This window comes from Bombus bifarius, unplaced genomic scaffold (genome assembly GCF_011952205.1).
Source record: "Bombus bifarius isolate JDL3187 unplaced genomic scaffold, Bbif_JDL3187 scf7180000008163, whole genome shotgun sequence".
Lineage (NCBI taxonomy): Eukaryota > Metazoa > Arthropoda > Insecta > Hymenoptera > Apidae > Bombus > Bombus bifarius.
In genome coordinates, this window is record NW_022884485.1 from 903257 (window position 1) to 918763 (window position 15507).

At 37.2% G+C, this 15507-nt stretch overlaps 1 protein-coding gene and 1 long non-coding RNA gene across 2 annotated transcripts in view; one reads left to right on the forward strand and one right to left on the reverse strand.

The window, feature by feature from the left end:
• Positions 1-291: 291 nt before the first annotated feature.
• Positions 292-2187, reverse strand: LOC117208876. The gene is made up of 2 exons (XR_004487786.1): positions 1845-2187; positions 292-545 (listed from the first exon to the last, which is right to left on the reverse strand). It is a non-coding gene; the product is annotated as an uncharacterized LOC117208876 (long non-coding RNA).
• Positions 2188-2302: 115 nt separating this feature from the next.
• Positions 2303-15507, forward strand: part of LOC117208882 — a 111110-nt gene continuing 97905 nt past the window's right edge. Inside the window, exons 1-2 of the mRNA XM_033450382.1 lie at positions 2303-2367; positions 3070-3188. Coding sequence (XP_033306273.1) covers positions 3164-3188 — 25 coding nt within the window. The 5' untranslated portion in view covers positions 2303-2367; positions 3070-3163. The remainder of the gene's footprint in view (positions 2368-3069; positions 3189-15507) is intronic.

Genomic DNA, 15507 nt, shown 5'->3' on the forward strand with positions numbered 1-15507 from the left:
AAAACGTAACTCGAAACACTTGCACGCAAGGACAAGTGCGAGCTTACCGTCGAAGCACGCGAGCTTTACTTCTCTAATAAAACACGACAAATTAAAACCATAGCCTGTACAAGACTTTCCTATGTAATATATTGTAACAGCACAACGCATTTCTTATATAAAATTTAAACAAATAAAAAACTTTCGAATCGAGAATTCATTAATCACTGTATTACTATGTATATTCAGGTTTACATATTAGGTGCAACCAATTCTTTTTTTCTCCCCATTTCCTTTTCACCAGTATTCGCATTTTCAACGAGAGAGTGACGCGCTGTCGAAACGGAAGCTAGAAATGTTGGCAGGCTTGAAGTTTCGTTGGGTACAGACAGCAGCACTGCCGTTGTCTGGGCAATGCAAATTCGAGGTATACCAACCTGCGCGTGAAAGAGAACGAGCGACGTAATGCCCTCGAGGCGGTGCTGGTCCCCGTGCTTCTATTTATCTTTCGAGCTTGGAACGATAGGCGCGACATGCCGCTGGATTATGAGCCATTCGGTGGTTATCTGAAAATTTAAAGAGTACCTGAATGAAGTCATGCCATAGTACATGCTTTCTTTATGAGGGAACTTTTCATTATGACGGGGAGTGGATGAGGTTAGGAAGGAAAGAAAAAGAAGCACCGGACCCACGTTCATTGTATTCATTAAATAAAGTCCCGCTTGTCTACGTCTTTTGATCGGAAATCGAGCGGAACGAGAGAAAATGTACGGCGAGAAACCAGCATGGAATACTGTCGATAACTGCGAGAAAACTTTCATTGCTATATAGAGGAAATAATGAATTGGAGAAATGAATTGAAGAAATAAATTTTGAGGGAAGTACATGACATTTGTATTCTGTGACTGTTAACTACTAGAATCGTAGATGATCGAATTGCTCGTCTTTTTTATATCAGAATGTTTTATATTTTGTTTGTTGTATTTTATTAAAATATAAAGATAAGAACGAAAGTTACAATACGAATCGAGTTGATTAATATGATACAATATGATCTTTTGAACATGGTATTCTATGTTCGTTACGCATAATTACTATTTTAACACTCTATTCTTATTCAAAAAGATATTCCAACGTTAAAATTATTGAAATTCTGCTATTCTGCTTATTGCTCAAAATAAATAAAGCGTAACGAACCAATTTTGATAAACGTTAACATTATATAGCATTCTAAAATACGTAGGGGTTGGCTTTTTGTTTAAATAGTAGAATGTATCGCAAATAAAATAAAATTTACTATTACCTAAACATTACACCCAAATAAATGTGGAAATTCGTACATATGTACATATTGCATATTTTGCGAAAATTCTCATTTACACGATGTAATATAATATCGCGGATAAAAGCATCGAGAAGAGCAGTAGAAAAAAAGGCAGTTAATTTTTTAAAAAATTAACAAATACATGAAAAAAGTGTAAAGTATCTCATAAAAATTCTGTTGGCAAAATGTCTAAGTGATGATAAATATTAGCATATAATATTTAGATTATTTTGATAACTTGATAACTTTGATAAGGCGTACATTTGAATATAGAGTAATTCTAGACAAAATGTGGCCTAATTCTCATATTTGTAGAAAGTTAAACACGATTATTTATAATTTCTTGTTACCGACTATCCTAAATCTTCATTTAACAAAACACATACTTGATTATTTTATAGGTTATATTAAAAAAGAATGCTATATGATGTTTACATTAATATTACTTATATATTAAATGAAAATTAAATGCTATAAAGTTCCAATATGATTTCTACCTATTAATTATGTTTATTTAACCTAATTAAATTACGACACTTACCTATATCAAATTTCTATGCTTAGATATTCACGTTTCAACTGCATAAATTTCGTCAGACTAAATTATACATATTACCTCATGTGTGTTTACTTTCAACGTTCATCTCACGTTTCAGTCCGACCTATCGTTTCTTTATTAGGTATAGAATATGCTTCCTACTGACAACATATATATCCTTGAGCACAGTTTATTTACTCTTGGCTTGCCGGTGAGCCCCCCCACTTCTTGCAAATCGAAGTTCGTTGGTAAATCGCGGCGCGGGGTGTCATTCTAGTGTGGATAATCGAAGCGATTAGATGTGTGTCCGTGTATCTTTACGATTAGTGCCGATCTTTCTACTACGTAGTATGTACTTTCATAATCACTCTTTCACCCCATAAATACACTAGTGTTAACTTCGTTTAATTAACGTACGTTTTCTTTGCACGTACTTCGAGGTATTACAGGAACGCCATGAAACTCAAACGGACGCCATAATTGATGATGAATCCGATACCTTTTATGGATATTTGGATTATGGATGGTAATATTTAATTTATTTTAAAATAATAGAAAGCATAGTTGAATAAGATATTGAAATACTTTTTACATTTTGCTACATACGTATGTCGCGAATTTCCAGTAATAATGCTGTTAGTCACTTTTTTCAATAATCACAGACACGTTCTGCGCATTGCATTTTTTTGGTATTGCGCAGCTGTGTTTAACCGACGAAGAAAGCACGCCATATTTTATTATTTCGAAGTACATGTCTCTCTGTACATCTCTAATGACGAGACATTCAGAGCAAAATTTTTACAAATCAATTATATTACGGAATATTCATAGGCATTTCGCGATATTAAGAAATATTTTACTGTCCATAATAATATTTAAGTATATTAATTAAATAAAAAGATATTTAACTTGGTTTAGATGTCATTAAAGTCATTTCTAAGTTTTTATTTTTTATATCAGAATTCCAATTTTTATAGTAACTAGTCTTTATGAGAATTTCAGTTCTTCTTATTGTCAAGTTCGAAGAGTTTTAATTCTCATCGTCCTAAATTTTTTAAACAATCAACAGTATGATGTTAAGAACAAATTATAATATTTAACATGTTCTGTTAAAGTCTTTACTCCTCTTTCTTCGTTTAATCGACGTCAATCTTTTGTTATTTCACACATTTTAAAGAATTAATAATGTCTTTATGGACAAATCGTAATATTCTATACTTTGTTACAGATTTCTTCCAGTCTTCGTCTCTTGCAATGGGATTCGGTGATTCCTATTTACTGACGGTCTTCATAATGACTTCTCCTGAACCACAACAACATCGATGATAACGTTCTTGGCGTTTAATGGTGAGTCGCATGCATTTTTGTTCTTTTGGTCACTCAATCATGTCTCGTAGGATGGAAGGTCCGAATCGACACGGGTGGCTGGCTGTATTACATAGAATTTTTGGCGAGCATAGTGCACGTCTCGTTGTGATTGATCCCGAGTTCAATTTTATCCGTCCAAGGATATCAAATTTCACGTGCAAGAAAACACCTCGCGACAGGCAAATCTCGCTACTTCTTTGTTCTCAAAGAATATGTTTTGATGAAGGGATTGCCTGAGAATATTTCTATTAAATATTTCATTTGAAATCAATTATTATTCGTTCAATTTCATATTATTTTCATTGGATTTTATCCTCTTTTTCAGTAAGTACATTTATTCTTGACTTTCTTTACTTAAGTATTTTTTATTCAAGAGTTTGTTTTAGTCATTAATTTATAAAACTATTATAGCAAAGTAAAAAATAGAATCACCAAAAGAGAAGTGAAATGAGGAAATGGTACATCTAGGAATGACCCGTTATAACATAGATATGTTAAACATCTTTTAGGATTTTCGGGTTTAAGGCTTATCATGCTCATTACGAGGATTTCATTCAAGTAGTCATATTGTTCGCGTGCTCGGCAATTTGTCATAAAAGCGAGCAACTACAAATGGTTTTCTATTCTCTGGATCATTCACAGTTTGAGATGTCAATCTTGTTACTACTTTGTTACTATGCTCATTTTTAGTATTAGTAGTAGTAATAGTAATACGTAGTTCTTGGTCGATGTATGCGTTGAAACATCTAATTCTAGTATGCAAATTGCAAGAGTAACTAATCACGTTTACCGTGTTTGAAATTAGTGTTGCGAAAAAATGTCATGGGACATACTTCATGCATTATTTATTTACAAAATAACCTTATTAAAATTAAAGACCTTATTTAATCTTAAATCGAGTATCTTGTGTAGTAATTCTTTTATTATCAAATTATACATCAAATCGCCCTGTATCTTAGCCGTTTCGTTTTATCGATAAAATACAAAAGAATGTACTTGAATATCAAACGTGATATAACGATGTAGTAAGAGGAGCGAACAAGTCGAGACAGAGGGAGTCAGGGTGTTACATCATTGTAAGGTAACAAGACTTTTAAGAGCTGCTCGAGCACAGTTTCGAGTGCAATTTAAATCTCAAGGCTGGAGAAAAATTATTCTCTACATGCTTGAGCCAGTGTGTCGAAGAAGATTCAAGAGATTTGTCATTCTACGCGAAAATAGAGCATTCGTAGCCAAAGTAGTACGAGGTGTCGCGATCGAGTTGATGTAACAGTTTCCTACGCGGAACGCATGAAAACTTCTGTGAGATTTCTTATGCTGGAAATGCGCGTTGTCCGAACTAAAAGGGATGATCTTCGACCTTTTCCCTCGCTTCCATTTTCTTTCTCTCTTTCGTTTTCTGTCTGTTCTTTAGAGAGGTCCACGATAAATGAGATTACGACTTGTCGTTTCACGGGCGTTATCGGAACGCGGAAAACGATGCTTCCGTACAAGGAGTACTAGGAATAGAGGACGTCGTCGAAGCTTAATCCAAACTCGATTTCCAACGAGTGGAGAATCGGTCGGCGATCGATCGTGGAGAACAAGCCCCCATAACAGTCTAGGGGACCATCGCATCGTTTAAATCGCAAACGGGGCTACGATAATTGAAAATCGAGCGGCGGTCGTTCCGTTTTCTAGCCTCAGCGACCAACCTCCAGTATTCGTTTTCCTTCGAAAAAACTTGGAGGAACAGAAAGTTTTCGATCGAAACTGAAGGTTGTCGCGCGCAATGCGTCCAAGCAACGTGCGACTCAGGCGCGGTTTGTCGCCGCACGGTCGAGCTATTTGCAGCTAGGGACGTTGCGTTTTTGTTTGTTCGAAAGCTCGTTCTCCGGTCGATCGTTTGGATTGGCCGCGTTCGACGACCGCATAAATTCGTAGATTCGAGCGCGCTGCTTCACGTGGACCAGCGATTTACAAGACATATGGTCGGTTGTTAGCTTCCTAACGAGGGTTTAAGCTCCAGCTGAGCGATGCCACTCGTTAACGCCGCCTGCTACGGCTGTACACTTACTTTCTAGATCCCTATGCAACGGCCGCGCCATCATTTTTGTCCGCGTCCTCTGGCATTGATCGCCATCAATGAAATTACCCTCTTGTTTCGTTTTTGTCTTCGACTAAATGTGCCGCTCCGGTACGCTGGCATTATCTCGAAAGCGCTTCGAAATTCACGAAGAACCGTAACTACTCTATCCTTAGAGTACCGGTACGCTGCCGCGCGTGAAAAGCTCGTTGGTACGCTTAACGGAGAGGAGAATGAAGGTTCGTGGCTCGAGAGACAAAGTGCCTCGAGCTGATCGCTCTGTAGACGTATCGTGGTTTGCAAGATCAGGACGCTGTAGTAATGGACAAAAATCTACAGACCTTCTTGCTGACGAGATTGTTACGGAGTGAAAATGGCGGTCCGTGGTTGCGCAGCTTTGCTCACTGGTAAATGCTAACAGAAAGGAAGTTTTTAGAAACACTTTGTGCCATGGCTCGCGGTTTGATGGTTAGAAGCAAATTGCGAGAAGGATTGAGAGCCTCGGCTTTGCGGACCTACTCTTTCCACATTATTTTTTTAACCAATGCATTCGAGTCAATTGCTAGAAATATTGATAGCGTTTGAAACTATGAGTTAATATCGTTAATATGTTGGATAGTATCGTAGCACGTATATACGTTCGACACATTTGAACAAGAACATTTTATTGGCGATCTAGTCTAACGGAATCCGTGTGAAATCGATAAGTTTATAAACAGGTTGGAGAAATTTAACTGTGTAAAAAGGCAACTGTGTAAAAACATGAAATTCTCAGGATTTTAGAAGCTTACAGTTTTAAAACATTCCTCTTATATAAGAGAGTTGCATTTACATTGCATGCTTTAAATGAAAATTCCATGTCAACAAGAGAATGTATGATACTTTTCATTATAAATAATACGTGCTTAAAAAGGAGCGAAATATAGGACAACGAAATAAATATTTTTAGAACGTACAAAAGCGTTACTGTTTACTTTTAGTTCTCCGACGAAAATCAATTAAACTCATTTATATATTAATTTTCAGGTTATGCAAACAATAATGTTCTAAATTATTTATATACCATATGGAATACCTCGGTTCTTATCCTCCTTAAAGTTCAATAATAATACTAGAAAAGCAATAAAATATTGACGACTAATTTTATCTTATTTAGGGAAATTTATTGTCTAAAAATGACATTCGTCTAAATTTCAAGCTCCATTAGACAAATAGTTTTGGTGAACGAATCGTTTCACTAAACGTAAAAGCTCCACAAAGAGTGTTGAGGCCAAACGTGTATTTCGAAATATAAACTTTCCCCTGACAACTTTAATTTAAATTCAGGAATTTATCGTTATATCATTTACGTTCAAAATGCAATGAAACGCAATTTGTGATTTTTATTTAAAATAAATCAAATAGAGTAAGAAACTTGTTCATATAAATAACAGGCATCAGTGCGAATTAAGTTGGATATGTAGGAATTAAATAGAACAAAAAGTTCGAAAAATTTAAAATTATCACTTCTTCCGAGTAATTGAAACCATTAAAAAATACCTGCGATATTTTTAACTTTAACATGCCAGAAATACGTAATTTTCTTTGCCATAGTATCTTCTTTGGTCATACTCTAGAATTAATATAAAAAAAAAAATTGAGATAGTTCTCACGGAAGAAATGTTAAAAAGCAGAAATAATTTTTGCTTTTCAAGTTTCGTCATTCGTCAGCCATTCGTTAGGGAAAAGGGGGAATAATTAAAGAGCGAAGTTTTCATTACTGAATCTTAGGCACAGCAGCATAGATGTTTCAGCCCGTTTGCAAAACAGAATTTTCCCAGCGTCGTGTCGGGATTACGGTGGACTAAGATTTTTCAAACATGTAACGCGAGAAAACTTTACGTTGTCTCACGCGTTTTATTTCCATTCGCGCCGCGTTACGCAGCTTTTGTGAACGTTCCGTTTCGGGCTTGGTCAAAAGTTTCCCCGGCGTTCCCTTTTCGAATAATTCTGTATCTAGCGGGCAGATTTCCCGACAGTGAGGTCCTTTCGAGCAACGACGGTCGATGTCGGTCATAAAAAAGAACGGTTGCCTTTAATGCCACTACGTTCCCTAACGAGACAACTAAACGCGTACACGCTTATGTGCGATTCGCAAAAAGAATGATGGAAAAAAAGAATTGCGCTTCATGGCCCGCTAAAGTTCTACGCGAACTTTCGAACTTTCTTTTTGGATTAATCCTGGGGCTCGCCGCTTTTTATTACAAGCGACTACTTGTTTAAATTTACCTTTAGCTCTAACGCCGCGGAAATTTCGTTAATTATGAAGATCGCTTGTCAAAAGGCTGCTCGTATCCCTGATTTCATTATTATGAGCGAGCTGAGCTATCTTGAGAAGGTGGAACAGGAACGAAGTTAAAACGAATAGTGTAATTTTATTTCAATGGATCTCTCTGTTTGTGAAACAGACAAGTTGAATTTGCACTGCTTATAGAAATTGTTTAAACCCCAGTAGAAATTATATCGTAACGCATATAACTTACGCTGTAATGTACTTTTCTAAATGTAAAACATGCAAAGTATATTTGTCGACGACGACACGATACTTTTAAGCGTTACCCTTCTTTATCATGTCACAAATACTAAATATGTACAAATATACTAAACTTTATGATTCTGACTTAATATCGAAGCCAATTACTAAAGTGATTATACCTACTTAATAAGATCAAGATTTTTATCTTAATCAGTTCTTCTTCAATTATGAAAAACACAACATACGACGTCGTATAACAATAGCATATATTTATAATAGAAAAACATTTGTCAGATATTCTGCTCGAATTATTAGAACGTGTTATTATTAAGGTATTTATGTAATGGAATACGCTCTATCGTATATACGATAGTTACCGATACATAACGAATTGCTGATAGTACAGTAAAGATATGACATATCGATGTTTTTTCTATTAGCACCCAATTAATTGTATCAGATCATTTATATAACTGAAAAAATTAGGGGACTGTTCGAATCACACAAACCTGAAGCAACTTCCTCGATGTAAAACCCAAACTCTAATTAAATGATCGATGTATCCGACAGGTCAAACAGTTAAGTAGCATAAAAAATGATACAGCGTCACGATGCTTCTCATTGTGGCTCTTTCGACCCATTCCATTCCGTGATGTTATCTTCTTAAAGCGTCTGGAAACGCGAGATTTAATCAACCAGTCGACGCGTCTTGATAAGAATAATGGAAATAATTAATTAGAGAGCAGTAAAGGGAGTGCAAGGATTTCAGGCGCGCTTGTTATCGAGATCGTTTAAAAAAACGCGCCTTTTACTGCGTTTCATCGTTTCATGCCGACGAATTATATACGCGTGTACATAAAAGAGCTTGCCATGCGACCATTCCTTACTTTTTATCCAGATTAACGCCGACGCAAAAGGTGCCAGTCAGATTCGCGGTTTCAATTAAGCAAATGAGAATGCAGTGAATTACTGTAGTTTTTCATCGGCTGTCAACCGTTCGAACCAGCCGATTCGATTCAACCAGCCTGATTGCTCGAGAATTAACGTTTGCTTAAATCTCGCAATTGGTCGCAGTCTCTTCGTATTTCTTCGTCGCTCTTCCTCTCTTCCGACTTCATTCCCTTGAGTCGAAGTCGATCAAGAAACATTGGATTCGAATTGTGATCGAACTCACGTCTAAAGCATTGTCTGAAATAGTTCTTGATATGGTATCGACATCGGTATGCGATAAAGATTGATCGCCAGATATCGGCGACGAGTAGACCGACTATTTCCACAGTGCTGACATAAATCGGCAGCGACGACGTGAGAAGAACGCGTCTAGATCCGACGTAAATCCGAGGTGCTTTATCGTTATTCACGTATTGTACTGAAATGAGCACGGAAACATCTCAGAGGACTGAAACAGGAACTTTCTTCCTTGCTTTATGGATTTATTAAGTAGCTATTAAGTATTCGTTGGTTGGCCGTTCACCCGAATTCGGTAAAATTTGACGAAAACATGATCGAAGGTTGCCTCAAACCTACCGATGAACCATAATGTAATTAAAAGTTCTTCTGGCCTAGCCTTAAACTATTCTTATATTCTATATAAATAATCACAACATAATCTCGGTAAATCAGTAAATATAAACCCTTAAATCTCTTACATTTGTGTATATATATTTGTAAGTATATGATAGAGGAACTAAATAATAATATAGCCGTATATTTTGGGTATGCTTGATTAAAGTTGCAAGATTTATTCCAAAATTGAAAGATGAATCCAACTACTCCAATCTAGAAACGTTTTGGAAGTAGCGGAGAATTGCGTTAAAAATAAATACACTATACGTTCGTCGAATGGCTGTTCAAAATAAAGTGTAACATGATTCAAGTCTGTCGTAATTGACTGCAGCTGCAGTTTGAAACGAAACAACGAACAATTTCATTTACATCTGCTCTCCTTCAATTTCGCCGGTCCACTTTTCATCGACAGATTGTTCGCATTCTGTCAATTTACTTTTAGCGTATGGTATTCGGTCTAATGATCCGCCGCGATAATAGCTTTGCCGCGTATTTCCAATTGTTTCGCTAAGATGAAATGGTGTGGCGTGGGGCAGAGGCGAGAGAAAAGGCAAGAAGACGAATGCGAACATATGCGAACCAACGAAAGAGGGAGAGAAATAGAGGATAGGACAAACGACAGAGGAAGAAATGGTAAAAAGTGAGGGACGAGAAAGGGTTTCGCGACTACTGCGAATCGACAACGGAGAAACGACGTGGTACGGTTGCCTATCAGCCGCGCGATGCTCGCCATCAACGCGACACTGATTTATCATGCCTTGACGTACGACGTAGACGGATCGAGGACGTCGCAGGATAAAACGAATCGTCGCAATTGGCGGTGGCAGGCCGTGAGTTGTCGCTCTACAGCGTCACTTGTTTTCGCCGCCCGTTATTTCGCCCGAGGGACAAATAAAACTTGGTTAATAAATAAATGCATAAATATAGCGGCTGGTTAACAATTTGCTTCGTTGCTATTCGCCGCCATCTAGTCGGTCTCGTTTCTTGCATTCCGAATGAGCGACATCAGCTTTAGGGTTGGGTTTTAGGAAAGAAAAAATAAAAAGATAGGAAGACGCACTTGAGATAAAACATTGCGTCTCTGTGAAGATCTTTGCGAAATCAACGATTAGTTGTTTAACAAAATCGAACGTTCTTAGAGTATGATTTTGTAATGTTCTATTTCGAAGAAAAATGTTTAAGCCAGAACAATGCCAAAGATATATGCAGGAATTATCGATATAGATAACCATTTTTAAGTAACAATTACCCGTTATGCAATTTTATTTCATTTTCACGTCGAATCGGTTATACGATTAAATTCGTACTCTGAATGCTTCTATTTGACGCCTGATGAATAATTAATAAAACCACTGACTATTTTTTTATTCGTTTCCTGCGGCTTTCTTCTTCTATTGCGCTTTTTACTAAACTCTTCTTTAAGATAGAAGGTGGTTATGAATTTTGTAACTGATGGACGGAAGTTTATAATTAATTTAAAGATTCTTGTGGTCTCCCGAAGATTATAATAAGAAATTTATTTGATCCGTGATGTAAATATTCATTCGGCTTACCTCATGAGCGATATCTTATCGTTCTTATTATTTTGCTTATTACTACTCTTATTCCAAGCTTTATTAACTTAACTCGACGTATTCGTTAGGAATTCTTCGATCAGGAATTTTTCACGAAAGTATTATTCACGTTTTAAGATTCTCTGTATTACGTAGAAAAGATTTTATACCCAGCCTAAAAGCTTAATCGGGTTACAACTCAAGAATCCCAACTAAAATTAGTTGAAATTTTGCATCTACTTTTGAAGCTTATACTAAGGAATAAAGAACCATTTTTTAAAATTGTGTTCTGAAAGAGCGGTTATCTTCGCCGAAAAGTGAAAATCTTCTCATAAAATTGATATTTTTCTACGTTATATGCAAGTATCTCTTGATATCTTCGTTAATTCGCAATAATCGTTTCTCGAGGCTAATCTCGAAGGAAAATTTATTTGTGCAATTATATTTGTTCAGTTGTATATAACCTTCCTCGTTGATATATTCTTTCGTCTTTGAATTTAGCAAAGAGGTTATTTGTCATAAGCCAATCCTTATTTTATAATTCCCGATATAGAACGATCCGTTCCTTCTGCAATCGTTACACCGATTGACGGCTAACGTTTAAAGCTTGCCAGGATTTCCATGTTTGAACAGGATAAGTAACCCGGTAACTAGCAGCCAACGCCAGAACGAGAAGAAAACAGATGGTGCTGTGTTGAAATAGCTTTCATTACCTGTGCAGAGTTTGGATTCGTAGCACGTTTAGTTACGAACGTTCGTTCGTATTTTCTGCGCAGTAGCGATCTTTAATTTGCCTCACGATCATTCAGATTTTTGTTTTCATAATGGCAACCGTTTCGTACGTACAATTTTCAAGATATTAGTTAACATGCCGAATCACATCGAATTGGAATAATTTCTGAATAATTGAAAGAAACGCGAGAATTAAAATGTGTGGTATTTATTTAACAAATGTTCAATTTTTTCATTGCACAAGAGAATCTTTGTTAATTAACTTTCTAAACTTTAAGTTTACGATATATTTGCTTATAAATTGACGTCTGAATTTTTTAAACAATTTTCAACCGCAATTTGCAAAACGAATCCAACGAAACCTTCCTTTCTCACACGAACAAATGGCAGGAACAAATTGCAATCATACATCTTAAAATCTCGCGTCACGAATCACGGGTGATAAAACGAATCGGCGAGATCATCGCTGCAAGCGTTCGTAGCCACGGCGCGTCCAGAACAAACCGGGCGGAACAGACGAACGAGCCTTTTTACTTTATAACTCGCCCCTCCTGTAACGGTCCACATTAAAAGCGAAATATTACGACAACCGAAATCCTTTTGCTACCGGTATGGCTATTTCCTCGCAGCCACTTATTTCATATCTTAATCTAAATGGTCATTGAGAAATAGAAAGTCACGAAAGCAACCTTATACTGATACTAATATATTGATGAATATTGGTTTCATGCGAATTGGTTTATTAGCGTGTTGAATTAGGCGAATTTTATATATTTCGTCCTGGAGCATCAATATATTAAAATATACTAAACCGTAACGTTTAATTCTTGCAAAATATCATGTTCCATTTGTGCACTTTTTCTCTCACAGCGTTATCTAACAATGGGCGAACCACAATTCGTAAATTCAAAAAATTATGAAACTGGAAATATGTGCAGAATGTATAGGTGTATATTACGCAATTATTTTTTGCTACTCAAATACACCCGAAGCGGATGAATTTTGTGTTATAACTCGGAAACTGTAAGAGATAGAAAAAAAGTTTTCAGACAAAAGTTAGTTCTTTTAATTAGGAATATATCGTTTGGTAAAGAATTTTTTAAAGTCAATCTTATCGCGAGTTATAAGGCAAAATCGGAAAATAGCCGAATTTTCGCTCTTCGAGTGAATTCAGGCAGCGAAAGAATATTATGTACCATATACGTATTCCCAAAGTTCCATAATGTTATTTTTAATTTGCGGCCTGGAAATCTTCCCTTGTAAATCATTCATATCATTGGAAACTTTTTAGTTCGTGAAATTTGTTTTATTTTAATAATTCTGAAAAATCTAGATTTGGTTTCTTTATATCGTTTGAGTGGCTAGTAAAATTTCAACAAAACAACTTTGCGTTAAATCTACAGCATGTAAATTAAGAATATCGAAGAATTTATTTGTTTCCAAAAATTTCATTTATTTACTTGTGCATGTTATAATGCATTTTAATACCTGAATCTCTTTTACGACGTAAAGTATTTAGTTCAAGCATATCAAGTTGCTCATACGATGTGCGGCGACATACGGATTAAACACTCAAAGGGTTAAAAGCTTGCTTTAACGTGAAACCGATATTTTGTCACGTACTTCCACCAAATATTCGTGTAAATTTATATGTGTATATATATATATATGAACAAATGTATTTTTTCGCATAAATGAATTATGTTCATGTAAATGATAATGTTCCGTGCTACCATTTTAACGGAAAAATACAGATCGAAGGACAATGCGTGTTTATGTTTAATTTTCATATCAGCTAGCCAATTTTCACAGTGTTTTTACGAGCTTTCCAGTTAAAATTGATTCACTGTAAAAATAATGAATGTATAAGTAGAGCGTGGCTTCGGTTTACCATTTAAAAAGCCGTGGTCAATAAAATTAAATTAGTTCCATTTTTCTAACATCGCTAGATTGCATAAACATTAAAAAATTAAAATACCTCGTACTTTAAAGTAAATACTTTATATTTTGTGTTATTGCAGACCGTACGCAGGTAGTAAATTAATAGTAAAAAAAGATAATGAAATTGGCAGGCATGTTCTCCTCAACTGTACAAGTACAACTCTAACAAGCTTGCAGCATTATCGTCGATACACTTAGCGCGCAAACCTGTAAACGATCACTTTAAATTCAATTTGCGTAGATGAGAAGTGAATTGACAATATTGATTTATCGATTAATATCGGTTGCTAATGTTACAAAGATTAATCGAAGGTGCATTAAATTGACCGAGGTTGATCGAAGTTCTCTTTTATCGCACGAGATTGATCAGTCTTTTCATGTCCAATTTACGTCCACGGTCTATGCAGACCAACCAAAATTACAATCAATCGCGCGATTGTTTATACAACTTAACTTACAAATCGACAACTAGAAACTTTTTTTCATTTGGACTCGTATAAGTTGAATTGATTGCTTCGAATCTCGTTTGAGTTATTACAGTAGAAACTATTTGCATACGTAACTAGAACCATCTCAGGATATGCCAATCTCTTCAAATTGCAGTAGAATAGGAACTAAGAAACGATTCTCATTCCACTGAAGATTTACGCGCACAGCATGTATGGCATACATATAGTAGATGTCGGATAATATTCATCGGGGCTGATTTATCATGGCTGTCGACGTAAATCGATCGCGGAGAGACGCCAGCTGACAACGACGATGGCAAAACGGATCGTCGAAATTGTGAAAGTCGGAGGCGAAGTCTGAACCACCGGCGTGTTGTCGCATCTTCCCGGAAAGAAATAAGGGTTGACGTACGTGCCAGGCTGGATTCGCAAACAGTTGTCCCGTTCCCGCCTCGTCTTCCGGAACACGTGGGTTTCGCGAGGGAAAGGAAAGGAGAATTCGTGGGCGAAGGAATAGGATAGAGGAAAAGGCACTTTGTTTTTCTCGCGGCTCGTTCTGCCGAGTGTCAGAGAATTCCGCGTAACGTTTGTCATGGAAACAGACGTAAAATGTATGCGACTGTTGTTCCCTGAGCGACCCCCTAGCCAGTTCCTCGAGGAAGTTCTTTAGTCATTTCCCCTCGAGGGTCGAAGAAGTCTCGGGGGCGGTCGCGTTCTCGAGGTAAACGGCGTCGTAATGCGGCCCAGTCCCCTCCCTCGTGTCTCACTGCTAAAATATTAACTCCATTACCGAATGACGCCGCGCCGTTCCTCCTTCGACCGAAATCGCTCGCCATTTCTCGCGAGGCAAAAACGATCTACGGTCCAAGTTGCACGTTTCAAGAGGGTTGAGCAGGTCGAGAGGGTCGAGAGACACTTCTGCGTTTGGAGGTTCGCGCCGCCGAACGCGTTGCGGCTACCTTCCGCTTTCCACGATCTTTTCTTGTTGTCTGTTCTCGAACGCTCTCCACTCTTCCAGGCTCTTTTTCTCGCTCTTCTTTTTCTTCACGGCGAGCAGACTCTCGCGTCGATACGTTTGTCGACGTGTCGACCGGATTCATGAGACCACCTTCCACCCTGCTCGGCGACTTTTCATTGTGAAAGCGAAATGCTGTCGCACCGCCGAGGCTTTATCTCCAAAAGAAAGAGCTGGTCGATACAAAGGGGAGCACTTTACCGATTAGCGACACTCTTGCGCTATCGTTGATGTTCGAGATACTCGGGGAAGGAGATTCTTGAGAAGCCGGGATTTTCGGAATTTTCAGTTCGCCTCTGTACGACCGATCGAATCGCATTTGGACAATTGAAAGCGCGCTACCGACTCGAGTGGATTTTAATCGGTCGTGACTCAGATTCGGGACGTAGCTGAAAGTGCGTCGTTTCTGGGTCAACGAGCTACCTGTCGCGAGACTCGGCCTCCAATGAAGTCAGGCGAAAT